At 42.5% G+C, this 14,657-nt stretch overlaps 1 protein-coding gene and 1 pseudogene across 1 annotated transcript; both read left to right on the forward strand.

Moving 5' to 3' along the window:
• On the forward strand, positions 1,488-9,658 carry LOC8086013 (annotated as a pseudogene).
• Positions 9,522-11,742, forward strand: LOC110435781 (disease resistance RPP13-like protein 4). The gene is made up of 2 exons (XM_021461824.1): positions 9,522-11,272; positions 11,658-11,742. The coding sequence occupies exons 1-2, from the start codon at positions 9,714-9,716 to the stop codon at positions 11,659-11,661; spliced, it is 1,563 nt and encodes a 520-aa protein (XP_021317499.1). The 5' UTR covers positions 9,522-9,713; the 3' UTR covers positions 11,662-11,742.

Raw genomic sequence — 14,657 nt, forward strand, 5'->3', positions numbered from 1 at the left:
GAGAATGAGAAGGGGGCTAGGATTAGGGGCTTCAGGCCCATGTGGAGAGGGCTGTCTGCAAAAATAAAACAAAGGTGCGAGGACGGACCGGACGGGCGTGTGTGCTTGCGGGCAGTTTCCAAACGAGTGGCCAACGAAGACATGTGTACGTCGAGCGCAGGAGAGGCCACCGAGGCTTCAAACGCTGTGGTGCCTCCAATCTGGAGTGACTTTTAATATCTCCCGATGAAGGAAGCATCAGTCATGTCCAGAGAGTAATATTGCATAAGTGGGTATTTAATCAAATACAACAAGATATAAAAGTTAAATTGATCATAATGAAAGTTATAGGTCTTTATAAAACTTTTTAGTTGATAACGTTTCGATTTGAAATCATCTTGTCAAGCAAGGAAAACTACGTTTCAATTTCTAAAAATTTGAAATTTGACAACATTTTTAATTTGAAATAAAAGTTATGTTCATCTGATTTCTAAAATAAAAGTTGTAGATCTCGAAATATTATAAAACTTTGTAGTTGACAACTTTTTTATTTAAATTCGTTTAGGGTCCTAAATACTTATTTAAAAATTAGATGAATATAAAATGGCTAGCACGACTATCCTACCTAGTCACAAACTGGTGTGTAGGTGGAGTGGTGAGGGAACCGTGTGCTTGTCCAGGGGGCCCTTTCTTGATACTAAAAAATATTCGATTTTTTGTTGCATTTTTTGAGCTTTATTTTTAGAAACCACATCACTGCTAGTTCAACATTAGTACCAGTTCATCAAAACCGGTAGTGATGTCAACTCTATAACACTGCCAGTATGGATCTGCTGGTTCAAAATCCCACAATGAAAGCTGATTTTGAACCAGCAGTATTATAGTGATCTATGGTAGTGGTTTATTGGAGACAACATATTCTTTTGCCTTTATGCCATCAGCGATGACGGGGAAGTTTCGTTGCACTGTTGTGATGTGACGGAGGCTAGCTGATGAGCTGGCAAAATATTTTTATAATGCCTTATTGCTCAATAAATTAATAGGGACAGAGTTAGTGCCAGGTTAGGTGATGAACCACTCTCTAGTTATCTTGGATGATAGAATACTGTAGAAAGTTCTTTGTGCTTTCAGTTCTTTATTAGTATAACTAATTATTCCATCATCAATGCGGACCCTAGGTCGGCAATTAATCGAGAATTACAGAGAACATGAATAAATAGGTTATATCGAAAATATTGGAAAAAATCAAATAAAATTTATATTGAATTGAAATATATTCAAAAAAGTTTAAACAAAATGATTGAGAAAAGGATTGATTTTTTTATAAGCATGTATGGATAAACAGGATATATATATCTGAAATATTGTCAGAGATCGGCAGATAAAAGATAATATTCCATGCGATGGATGATTATTGAGTACCAGCAGATATGAATCTGACGAGGAGATGTTAGGTGAGTAAGTTTAAATAATGGAGACTTGAGACTTGAGACTTGCTGCAGCAGTCATTTGTTTATGCGGGTCTCCATTTGCTGCAGCAGGCTCTCGGCTCAACCCATACTCCCAACTGCTCACTATTGCCCCCCTCTAGCCTACAGGCTCCTCCAGGAAACCTTGTTTTTTTGAATAATCTCCAGGAAACCTTGTGAGTTGGAGATCTTTTAATTGGCTTAACTTCTTTCGTGCTTGTTGGGTATGCATAGAACGACCGATGTTTACTTTTCAGTTCGACCGGATTTGTTTCTTTCTTGCCTTTTCCATTTCAATTCGTTGCATTTTCTTCTGCTGCAGCTTCTCTTTTTCTTCTTCAATCAGTGGATAAAAGCTGTTTCTGCAATCTAATCTGCGCGTCTCTTTTCTGATCTCTAGATCCTCATTCACATGCGCTTCGGGAATATCAGTTGTGACCTTGCGAGCCATGGAGTTTGCAACAGGGGCGCTGGGCACCCTGCTTCCAAAGCTGGGACAGCTGCTCCAAGATGAGTACAACCTTCAGAAGGGAGTGAAGAAAGACATCCAGTTCGTCACGAAAGAGCTGGAGAGTATGCATGCCGCCCTCCGTGATGTTGGAGAGGTGCCACAGGAGCAACTTAAAGAAGTAATCAAGATCTGGGCTCGGGATGTTCGGGAGCTCTCCTACGACATGGAGGACATAGTTGACACCTTCCTGGTGCGTGTCCAGGGCTCCGAGCCTCCCAGCAAAAGGAGTGTGAAAAGGTTATCAAGAAGATGACAAGTATTGTGAGCAACGTCAAGAGTCGCCATGAGATTGGCCAAGAGGTCAAGGACATCAAGGATCGTGTCAAGGACGTGGCCGAGCGACGGGACAGGTCAGTGCCGAGGTGTTACTGACTTGCGTTTGAATTTCAATAAAATTTTCTCTGATTTACCACATTGTTCTGTTTTTTTTCATCTCTACACAGGTACAAGGTTCATGCAATTACTCCTACCAAAACCTCAGTTGACCCTCGCATAGCAGCTCTGTACACTAAAGCGTCTAGCCTTGTGGGCATTGATGAGCCAAAGGAAGAGCTGATCTCAATGTTGACAAAGGAAGATGGTGCACTACGGCAGACAGCGCCTTTGCCTAGCGTATGGTTATTTGCCGAGCGCTATAAATCGGGCGCTCGGCAAAGGCCACCTTTGCCTAGCGCAGGACCCTCGGCAAAGACAGCGCTCGGCAAAGATTTCTTTGCCGAGGGTAGTGCCCTCGGCAAACGGAGACGCTCGGCAAAGAACGTCTTTGCCAAGCACCAGACGCTCGGCAAAGGCCCGCTCTTGGCAAAGGACATCTTTCCCAAGCGCCAAGCGCTCGGCAACGGCTTGCACTCGGCAAAGAGATAACACATGTAACATGGGGTACCTGCCGTCACCCTTTGCCGAGCGCCCTCCGTTAGGCGCTTGGCAAAGACATCTCTTTGCCTAGCGCTGACGTTTGGCGCTCGGCAAAGGCATCTCTTTGCCTAGCGCTGAATTTTTGCGCTCGGCAAAGGCTCTCTTTGCCTAGCGCTGACTTTTGGCGCTCGGCAAAGAATTTTTTTTTTATTTACTTTTTGCTTCCAAACTTTTTTGTTTTGCATTACACATTATTTAATAGTATATGTTAAGGTTTTGGTAGTTTTTAAAATCTTTTTATTATATATCTTTAGTTAATTTGGTTTAATTGAATTTCTACGATAAACGCGGGTTTGAACTGCAGGTGTATCGAATCTCCGAATTCGACGGTTCAAAAATTGATATTCGCTTTACATAGCGTATGTTAAGGCCATATCCAGGAGCACGCATGAAATATCGAACATCTCGCGCACGGAACACGGCGACCAAGTTGCGCGTGAAGTGCTATTAAATTATATAAAATGCAAATGAAGTCGAAAAATTACATAACTTAGCGACACGTCTTTGGAACACATGTGGATGCTATGGTAAAAATTTGGTAAAGTTTCGTGCATGTTGTCACGGAAGTTAGTTAGAAACCTAGTGATAACTAGGTCAGTGCCGAGGTGTTACTGACTTGCGTTTGAATTTCAATAAAATTTTCTCTGATTTACCACATTGTTCTGCTTTTTTTCATCTCTACACAGGTACAAGGTTCATGCAATTACTCCTACCAAAACCTCAGTTGACCCTCGCATAGCAGCTCTGTACACTAAAGCGTCTAGCCTTGTGGGCATTGATGAGCCAAAGGAAGAGCTGATCTCAATGTTGACAAAGGAAGATGGTGGCAGGTCATCGGCTGAACAATGGATAGTCTCTATCGTTGGCTTTGGAGGACTAGGCAAGACAACGCTTGCTAAAGCAGTTTATGATAAGATTAAACCACAATTCGATTGCACGGCTTTTATATCGGTGTCTCGTGATCCTGATATTATAAAAATTTTCAAGGACATGCTTTATGAGCTTGATAACAAAGAGTATTGGGACATTCACAACATTGCATTGGGTCAACATTATCTTACTGACCTTGTCCATGAATTTCTCAAAAATAAGAGGTACGTAGTGTCTTGTCTTGTAGTCCCAAATAATCACGGCATGAGTCCATTGGATGAAGTCCTCTGAAAATCATTACGCATATGCATAGTACTGTAAACAGTAAAATTATAGGTTTATCATTCGTTGTGTATCTTCTTTCCATTGTAAAATTGACCAATCCATTTTTTACTTTGAAGAAAATTATTACACAACTGTTTTTTCTGTTAAGAAAATTATTACTTTAAAGCTTTTGTAAGGTCTTGTGGTTAGCATTTGGAGGTCTTTAGTTCCAACCTTGAGCTCTGAGTCAATGAGCTGGAGGCTGGAGCACATTAGTTTTACACAATCGAAGGCATTGACCGCTAAAAAATGGTTGGTTTTTCTTTTTCTTTTTTAGATAACAAATTGATACAGCCGAATGCTTTGGCTATGGGAAAGTTATATATTTTTTTGAAAAAAAGTTGATACGGCCGAAGGCTTGGTTCACCTTCGGTATGTTACACACAAATAGCAAGAGCGTGCATGTTTGACATGTATGTGAGCAGAGGATGACACTAATGAATGCACGTTAGTTTTTTCGTATTGAACTTAGTTATTGAGATAGTGGTGAAAAGGATTCGACAACTCCCGAAGGCTCCAAGTTGTAACGTAGGAGCGACAACTCTGAATGTCCACCGACACTCGGCTAGAGAACGTATACTGATGAAGACCTAGCCGAAGAAGGTCTGTCAACGAAGACATGGCTAGAGAGGTCTTTAATGATGCTCCAACTTCTGGCTGTTCTGAAAAATTTGGTGCCGAGCATGGTGGGCACCAATATTGGGAAAGCAGTTCCCGAACATGTTTAGAAGACTAGAAAGAGGTTGCTAGGGTTTTCAACCAGAGTCAGAAGGGAGAGCCCCCTTGCCCTCTTGCTCTAGGCACTATGTATAGGTAAGCTTTAATTTACAAGCGACCCCTTGATGGGGCTTGGTTTTACATGCCACTTCAATCACTACTACAGAATAACTTAACCGCGACCTTTTTGAAACCCACTCGGAGGCGAGCACAATTTGCAACCGCCTTAATTAATGCCTCGGATTAACCAAGACGGTCATTTTTTATTAACTGAGGCAGTTAATCCTAAAATCCATTAACTGAGGCAGGCAATATAATATAACTGTCTCGGTTAATGCCTATTAATCAAGGCGGGCATTATAGCGCAACCTCCTCGGTAAATCATTAATCGAGGCAGTTATATTACATTGCCCGCCTCCTAAAATCTAGCCCAGCGAACTACAATTTCTCAGCCACATACCAGAGACGAGACCCGATATGAGCGAGCAGTATATAAACAAAAGTTATGGTTTCTAGCTAACTAATCCCCTCACTCCCACCCTCCCCAGACGCCTCACTCCCAACCGAGAGCGGTTGCTCTCCTGGCCGCACGCAGGTCACCCCAGCCTCTCCTAGCGGCGGAAGGTGGCTGCCCATCCTGGGAGTACGGAGCAGCAACAACAAGTAGTCGATCGGCAGGACAACATCATAGGGGCACGCGCCTGTTCCCACTCTGGCCGCGGCACACGAGGGCACGGCCCCCGCTTTCAGTGGCATCATGCGGGGCGTGGCCCTCCCCACTCCAGCGGCAGCCGTCACGGGGGGTACGACCCTCCCCACTCCGGCAGTAGCTCATGGGGGCGCGCCCCCTCCTTTGGTGGCATTGCGGGGGGCGTGGCCCTCCCCACTCTGGCGGCGGCGTGGAGCAGGTGGTGCGGCCTCTCCTCTGCCGTCATCCCGAGGCCCTCCTTTGGCTCCTCACCAGCCCCACAGCCCCAGCCGCCCGACCCTCTCCCGGTGGCGCGGTGCCTGACCCTCTCTAGCAGCGGTGTCGCACGGGAACCAACGTGAGGCTATGAGGACGGCGGCATCGAGGGCTGTGTGTCTGGAGTAGGGCGGGGACAATGGTGGATTGGGCTTGGCGGGCACATCGATGGGCTTTTTATTTTTTCTAATTTATTTATCGAGGGGGGCGAGCAAGCGCCTCTGTTAATGATTGATTAACGGTGACTTTCTATTGGAGGCGTTTATCTTGCCCGCCTCGGAAAATCCTTTTTGCCCACCTTAGAAAAAGAATTCTCTAGTAGTGAATGGCACTAGCTAGGCCTCTTCTAGGGCACTTGGCCCATATGAATATGGCATGTCCCAATATCCCGTTTAACCAAAGTGTCTGACCAGTATTGGTCGCTATGTTTACATGTACTTTTGGTTTTCATTGCCAGGAAACAATCTCTCAATATTACTGCACACATGTGTGGTGTTTGTCAGTACAAAAATATTAGATTTGTGACATAGGGATATACTAGTCGGTGAGTAATTAAGAAAGTGTGCATATATCATGTTGTTCCATTGAAGAAACAACCAATCTCTTTTTGTATTTTGCTATTACAATTTTTATTCCAAATGATTACACAATTGTAGTTATATTCCCGCACTCCGAGTACATAGACCTAATCTCACTAGTACAGGGAAGGGCTTTAGCCCCGGGCCGTAAGCACCTTTAGTCCCAGCTACGGAACCGGGGCTAAGGTTTCGGGACTAAATGTCCCACCTTTAGTCCCGGTTCCGTGGACCGGGACTAAAGTCCACCTTTAGTCCCGGTTGGTAACAGCAAACAGGACTAAAAGGTGCGCCAGGGTGTGCCACCTGGCCTCCACTTTTAGTCCCGGTTGTTGCTACCAACCGGGACTAAAGACTTTTTTCTTTTTTCTTTTTTCTTTTTCTTTTCATTTAGTTTTCCATTTAGGGTTTACAATTATGTTATTGTTATTTTCGAATGCGTATTGTTTGCTGGTAGTTTATGGAATGCGCACCTATAATTTATATAATTTAAAGGATTACATATAAATATACTATAAAACACTATATATATAAATAATATGTATCTATAGGTACATAATAAAATATTTACACATATGCTTCACGGACAAAGTATTTATAACACAATTTATCTCCACCACTCAAGCATCGTACAAATGATCATCGTTATTTGGTTTCATCTGCTCCTGAGGGTTGAAGTAGCACTCGCCGTCGGAATCCAGGACTTGGTCGTTAAGAAATCCTACGATTGTCTCCTGAATTCCTTTTAGGCGCACCGCATCCAACACCTGCTCCTTCAGCCACATCTCCTTTAATAGACATTAAAGAAAAAAGTTAGAGGTATGAATAGGATTTATTAAATAGCAACAAATAAATGAAATATTCTTATTATATATACATGTTACATACTTTTAGGTGCTCAAGATTAGTTCTTTTGGCATACACCGTCGTAAACTCGCACACATAGTAGCCACACAAATTGTTGTCCGGTGTCTGCCGTAGAACCCACTGAAGTAAGATGGGCTTTGAAAGTGCTGCATTCAACTCTGGTAAATTCTCTATTTCTAATTTTTCTAAACAAGCTAAATTAAAAAAGCACAAAAATTCTCTATTTTTCTAAATAATCATGAAATGTGGTATGTATACTAGTTATAATTAACTAACTAAATCGGTCAAAAATTACAAATTAAAGTATTATATGTTTTTATTTTTTTTAAACTAATTAAAATAAAAAAACATATTACCACTATTTCTCTAAAAAAACGCGTCGCTTTTGAAATGACGATGAAGCTAATAACCTCTTTAAAAACCATAAAATAAAAAACAATATACATAACACTAGGAAATGACATACGCCGCTTCTAAATGTTGAGAAAATGAAGCTAGTGACCTCTTAACAAGTCGATGACGGTGTAGAAACGATGAAATGAATCAATAGCCGGAGATGAGAGCAAGAACAAGCAACTCCAAATGAAGAACACAGCAAAAGAGTGAAGATCGATGGGCTCGGCCACGGGAAGAAGAGTTCAAATATGGGGAGGGACATTGAGTCCCGGTTCCTTTTAAAAACAGGGTCTAAATTCCAACACTAGTCCCGGCCGGTGGGACGGACCGGGACAAAAGCTTTTACTCCCGGTTGGTGGTACCAACCGGGACTAAAGGCTAGGCTTTGGTCCCGGTTGGTGAGACCAACCGGGACTAAAAGTCCCCTCTGCCGATGTCTGACATAATAGCCGTTGGGCAGTTGGTCTCACCAACCGGGACTAAAATATGTTTTTGTCCCGCACTCTGTTTTGGCCGAGATTATTGTTCATTTTGGGCAAGTGACCAAAGGCCTGTTCTGAGTCCAAACAGGATAACTTTTAGTGTTTAGGGTAGAAATTAGAAAGCAGTAAGAATGAAATTGTTTCAACTTTACGCCAAGCATGTTCTTACTTACCTTGCAGTATTACCATCATATGCTTATATATACTGCATATCATCTCTATATATGCTTATTATGACTCTATTGCCCTCCCCACTCTGGCGGTGACGCGCGGGGGCACGGACCCCTCCTCCAGCGGCGGCGTGGAGCAGGTGGTGCGGCCTCTCCTCTGGCGTCATCCTGAGGCCCTCCTTTTGCTCCTCACCAACCCCACAGCCCCAGCCGCCCGACCCTCTCCCGGTGGCGCGGTGCCTGACCCTCTCTAGCAGCGGTGTCGCACGGGAACCAATGTGAGGCTATGAGGACAGCGGCATCGAGGGCTGTGTGTCTGGAGTAGGGCGGGGACAATGGTGGATTGGGCTTGGCGGGCACATCGATGGGCTTGGCGGGCACATCGATGGGCTTCTTATTTTTTCTAATTTATTTACCGAGGGGGGCAAGCAAGTGCCTCCGTTAATGCTTGATTAACGGTGACTTTCTATTGGAGGCGTTTATCTTGCCTGCCTCGGAAAATCCTTTTTGCCCACCTTAGAAAAAGAATTCTGTAGTAGTGAATGGCACTAGTTAGGCCTCTTCTAGGGCACTTGGCCCATATGAATATGGCATGTCCCAATATCCCGTTTAACCAAAGTGTCTGACCAGTATTGGTCGCTATGTTTACATGTACTTTTGGTTTTCATTGCCAGGAAACAATCTCTCAATATTACTGCACACATGTGTGGTGTTTGTCAGTACAAAAATATTAGATTTGTGACATAGGGATATACTAGTTGGTGAGTAATTAAGAAAGTGTGCATATATCATGTTGTTCCATTGAAGAAACAACCAATCTCTTTTTGTATTTTGCTATTACAATTTTTATTCCGAATGATTACACAATTGTAGTTATATTCCCACACTCCGAGTACATATACCTAATCTGAGTCCAAACAGGATAACTTTTATTGTTTAGAGTAGAAATTAGAAAGCAGTAAGAATGAAATTGTTTCAACTTTACGCCAAGCATGTTCTTACTTACCTTGCAGTATTACCATCATATGCTTATATATACTGCATATCATCTCTATATATGCTTATCATGACTCTATTGCCGCAAACATATAGGTACCTCATTGTTATCGATGATATATGGGATACAAAACCATGGGAGATGATACGATGTGCTCTACCAGAGAACGGCCAGAAAAGTAGAGTACTCACAACTACCCGCATAATTGATGTTGCTGAGCATGTTGGTGGTTGCTATAGGATGAAACATCTTACTGACAAGAGCTCTAAAATCATATTCTATGGTCGAATATTTGGCTCTATAGGCAATTGTCCTCAACAATTTTCTGATATATCTGAAAAAGTTTTGAAGAAATGTGGAGGTGTTCCATTAGCTATTGTTACCATATCAAGCTTGCTGGCTAATAAGACAAGAAGTATTAATGAGTGGTCCAATGTGTGTGATGCAATTGGTGCCGGAGTAGGAAACAATCCCGGTATGGACAACATGAGGAAGATATTGCTGCTTAGCTATTATGATCTAACTCCTCAACTGAAGACATGCTTACTGTATCTAAGTATATTTCCTGAAGATTATGAGTTTCGAAAAACTACATTGATTTTGAGGTGGATAGCTGAAGGATTTGTCCAACTAGAAGATGGGAGGCAAAGCTTATTTGAGGTTGGACAGAGTTACTACCATGAGCTTCTAAACAGATGCCTCATCCAGCCAGGAGACAGTGAGGGGGATGACTTGTCTCCTCTTAGATGCCGGGTGCATGATATGGTGCTTGATCTCATTTGTTCCTTGTCAAGAGATGAAAGTTTTGCTACCACTGTATATGGTGACTGCAGGCAAATCACATCTTCAGAAAACAAGGTTCGCAGGCTCTCTATCCATAATGCTAGCTGGCCTACAATGAACATGTCAAAATTAAGATCCCTTACTATAAGCAATTCTGCTATAATTAATTCAATGCCACCCTTTTTGTGCTATCATCTTTTGCGTGTATTGGATTTTGAAAAGTGCAATCTTAAAGACCATACAAGTCTAGAGTTTCTTTGTAAATTATTTCACCTGAGGTTTCTAAGTCTAGTAGATACTGGATACGCTGGTGAGGTCCCAAGGGAGATAGGGAATCTACAGTTTTTGCAGACTTTTTACTTCTCTGGAACTTACATAAAACAAGTCCCATTGAGTATCTTGGGGATGAGACAACTAATGTGCCTTGCCGTTGGGATGAATACAAGGCTGCCAACAAGTGGATTGAGAAATCTATCGTCTCTGGAGCTGCTTCGGATGAATGTGGATTCTGCATACATTGCAGAAGAGCTGGGCCATCTGACGCAACTGAGGGTGCTAATGGTTGTTCTCAGGAAGGACAAGGAAGGCAGATGGGATGAAAGGATATGCAGAGTTCTGGTGGGGTCCCTTAGCAAACTGCACAAAATCCAAACTCTACAAGTAGAAATCTCAGATGACGTGGAAGTTCATCTTGAAGGCTCAGTGGACTCCCCGTGGAATCTATCTCATCTTGTTATTTTTGGAACCAGTCGGCTGCCGACATGGATTGATCACACATCATTTCAACTCCTATCCCAGCTATGCATAAAGGTGGGTCAAGTTGGAAGGGAGGACATCCATGTCCTCGGCCGGCTGAAGGCTCTTCGTGTTCTCCACCTGGGAATGGTTGGCGCCAAACAAGTGTTTGAAAGGTTCATGATTAGCGCTGATGCCTTCCCATGTGTGACACGGTGTGTATTCTCGGGGTTTTCGACGGTGCCATCTATGTTCCCACCTGGAGCTATGCCGAGCCTTCAACGGTTTTGTTTTGATATAAGACTAGAGGATTTCGGTGATGATAGTGGATTTACAGTTGACGACCTGGCCTTATGCCACCTCCCGTCACTACAGAGGGTTTGGGTTTGCCTAGATGGAGAGAGAGCCAGAGACATCAAAGATGTGGCAATGAAAGCCCTGACGAAAGAGGCACACGCCCACCCGAACCACCCTGATATTGATGTCGGAATCAATGGGCAGTGGAGCCAGCTGTGCAGGTACATAAGTACTCCTCTCTACCCGGTTCAGTAACTTTTCAATAACACCTATGCTTGCCATGAATACAGTGACATCGATGGCCCTATGTATCTCCAACATACCACCATGACAAATTACATGCATGTTTTCCATAATGCTAGCTTGTTACAGTTTTATGTCTATAATAATAATCCTTTACTTTTGCCATGCATGTAGTTATATATACATGTTAATCATCATTCACTAGCGCAACGGGTCATTTGACTGTGTAGCTGTGAGCTCTGTTGCTTTTCACAGCTAGAATAATCTGTTCCCGTATTCTGAATCAAATTGGCTGACCCCCGTAGGAATTGTGACCTTTCTATTACTAATTGATGCAAGTTCCTTGGTGTGTACATGCACCAGGTAATGGAAGGATGTACGCACTAGTTCTATGGATTTTCAGCGGAGGACCTCCACCACTACCTACAACATGTTCCCCCCTTCGAAGATATTCACCAATATATGTCCCACTCCCACCTGTTGCGCACGGTCTCCACCTCTCGTATGTCGCCATTGCAGTTTATTCATCTACAGCATTGCCACTGCGTGTGATCTAGCTTAACTCTGAGATCACCGTCGATTCTCCCCGCACTCAAATAATTGTGTTAACGTTCTTGTGTATTTGATCATGCTTGCTGGATCTCTGTAGATCCACGTCCACCTGGCTTGCTCAAGGTTTCAATTTACTTGTGCTCTTTAGACCTTCCCTCCCTCGATTCTAAATAAATTATAAAATATTTTGGCTTTTCTATATACTTATGTACTTATATATATACTATGTCTATTTGCTCATGCTGGGATTGGCTTGCTGTAATATTGTGGAACATTAATGGAGGCACACTCATATGCTTCCTATTATCGTAGTTTGGAATATACTCTCTCCGTTCAAAACTTAAAAAATGTTTTGGTCTTCTACATGCATTGCGGTTTATATGTTTTCATGATACAAAGATTTTTTTTTCATTTTAAGTTAGAACGGCACCGTTAGTTTGGACCGTCAAATAACACTTTTCTTCCCCGAGTATGGCTCTTCCCCGAGTGTTGCACTCGGGGAAGAGGGTCTTTCCCGAGTGTCGCTCTTCTCCGAGAGCCTGGTAGGCTACGGCACTTGGGAAAGCCTCTCTTCCCCGAGTGCAACACTCGGGGAAGATTGGCTTCCCCGAGTGTCCGATTTTTGGCACTCGGGGAAGCCTGTGACACTCGGGAAATTTCGGTTCTCCCGTAGTGCTGGTTCCATCCGACGGTGTTCGACGGTGAAGCTGCAGGTCTCGTGTGTCACCCAATCGCCGGTGATACGTGCATGGATCTCTAATGCAGCAGTTGCTCCCGCCGGTCGAGCAAAAACGACAGGTCCCCCATCTCGACGACCATGTATGGGTGATCGGCCGGCCAACGGCGCTGGCAAATCTTGCTGCGGGATAGGCGGCCACGAAAGTGACCTGAATCCTTGGCTTACGTACGGGATGGTTTTCTTCCACCGTGACCAAACTCGCCGGTGTGGAAGCTATCATGCAACACATCTATTTTTATGCACTCCAGTGTCCAGTCCATCAATACCATGGCCTTGTTTAGTTCCCTAAAAATTTTGCAAAATTTTTCAGATTCTCCGTCACATCGAATCTTTAGACGTATGCATGTAGTATTAAATATAGATGAAAATAAAAACTAATTGCACAGTTTGGTCGGAATTGACGAAGCGAATCTTTTGATCCTAGTTAGTCCATAATTGGACAATATTTGTCAAATACAAATGAAAGTACTACTATTCATATTTTGCAAAAAATTTTGGAAGTAAACAAGGTCATTTCATAGAATTTGATTATTGCTTCAGTCTACAAGTCTACATCTATTTTTTCTCAATGTCGTTCTGTAATTCTGCTCTAATGGATTATATATTGTACATCATCATATATAGTTGCTATGAGTTCTGATTTTTCCCTCCTAATCTCAAGTATTTTAATCCATGACAAATTTCTTTTTCCCGTATCAGTTGCACTTATCCAGTAATCTGCAAATTAAAATTTTTGCTTTCTTCTTGCCAACATTACCAGAAATCAACACGAAAATTAGGATATATACCTAATTGTTGTTACAAACGATCCTAATTATCGTAATTACTTTATGGTAAATTAGTCTCGGTTACAGTAATATGTTTTCATGGTGCGCCAAGCAGCCAAATTTGAATACAAACTCAACTACGACAATCCTTATTTGGAGTTATTTATTACTATAATCTGAATACACACTCTTGCTAGGAAACGTTTACTATTTTGTACTCCCTCCGTCCCTGAAAGAATAGATTTCTAGATTAAAAATTTGTTCCCAAATAAATCAATTTCTAGGATATATGGTCCCCACTGCTCGCCTCGTATTCATCGTGGCTTCCAAGACGCACACGCCTCGTCTCTCTCTCTCCTTCATTTAGTGGTGGACAGTTGGTTGGATGAGTAAATGATGTGAACAGCTCGTAGCCCAAAGCAGTGATTCCTGTGCATCTTAATGGTAAAATTCATATTAATTAAGGATAACTTAGTCATTTCACAGCTATGCTAATCTGTCTGAAACTTGCTAGAAATCTATTTTTTCAGGGACGGAGGGAGTAAATCTCTTCTTGTTGCATGAATCTGTTAACTCCTCGAATATTTACCACAGTTCACCATATGTATATTGGCAAAAGTTTCAATATACATGTGCGCTCTCGTAATCCTTGCATGCGCATGTACACTTCCGTGTTCTCGTCACACACATTGACGTATATGATCCTTGTTAGCTTTGCATGCATGCATACGGCATGAGCAAATCAACATGAGCAAATCAAGGAGAATCAATTACGGTTGGCCACGTTAATTATAACTTTCCAAAAATTACCGTAGCTACCTGCATGCTGCAGCTCGGCTTCGTCACATGGTCCACTCAGCTGCATGCAATGCAATGGAAGTTGGCTGAAATTAAGGCGAGCCAGTAAGAGCAAGTATTATAGTAGGCTGTAAGCCAGCTAAATGCTGAGGTGGAGGAAAGAGAAAAGGAGAGAGAGTAAAAGCGGGCTGTAAGCTTACAGCCGGCTCACTGTGAGACAGATATATGGGCCATGTATTAATAATGATGAGTTAACCATTATATAAGTGGGCTGCAAGAAGACTGTAAAGAAATCTTACAGCCAGCAGCTGGCTGTATAATACTTGCTCTAACGCAGTAGTAGCCACGCAATAAACTACCCAATACATTTTAATATTCTAGTAAATAATTGTGCAAAAAATATAGTAAATATATTATCGTAATTACACCTAGAACGAAAAAGCATAACTTCTAGTAAATAATTACAAATTATTTAAAAATCTAGTAAAGATTACTGTAAAAATTAAA

Source organism: Sorghum bicolor, chromosome 5 (assembly GCF_000003195.3).
Source record: "Sorghum bicolor cultivar BTx623 chromosome 5, Sorghum_bicolor_NCBIv3, whole genome shotgun sequence".
NCBI lineage: Eukaryota > Viridiplantae > Streptophyta > Magnoliopsida > Poales > Poaceae > Sorghum > Sorghum bicolor.

Bases quoted from the DNA above. Each gene is read 5' to 3' on its own strand.
- LOC110435781 (XM_021461824.1), top strand. From the start codon at position 9,714: ATGGACAACATGAGGAAGATATTGCTGCTTAGCTATTATGATCTAACT.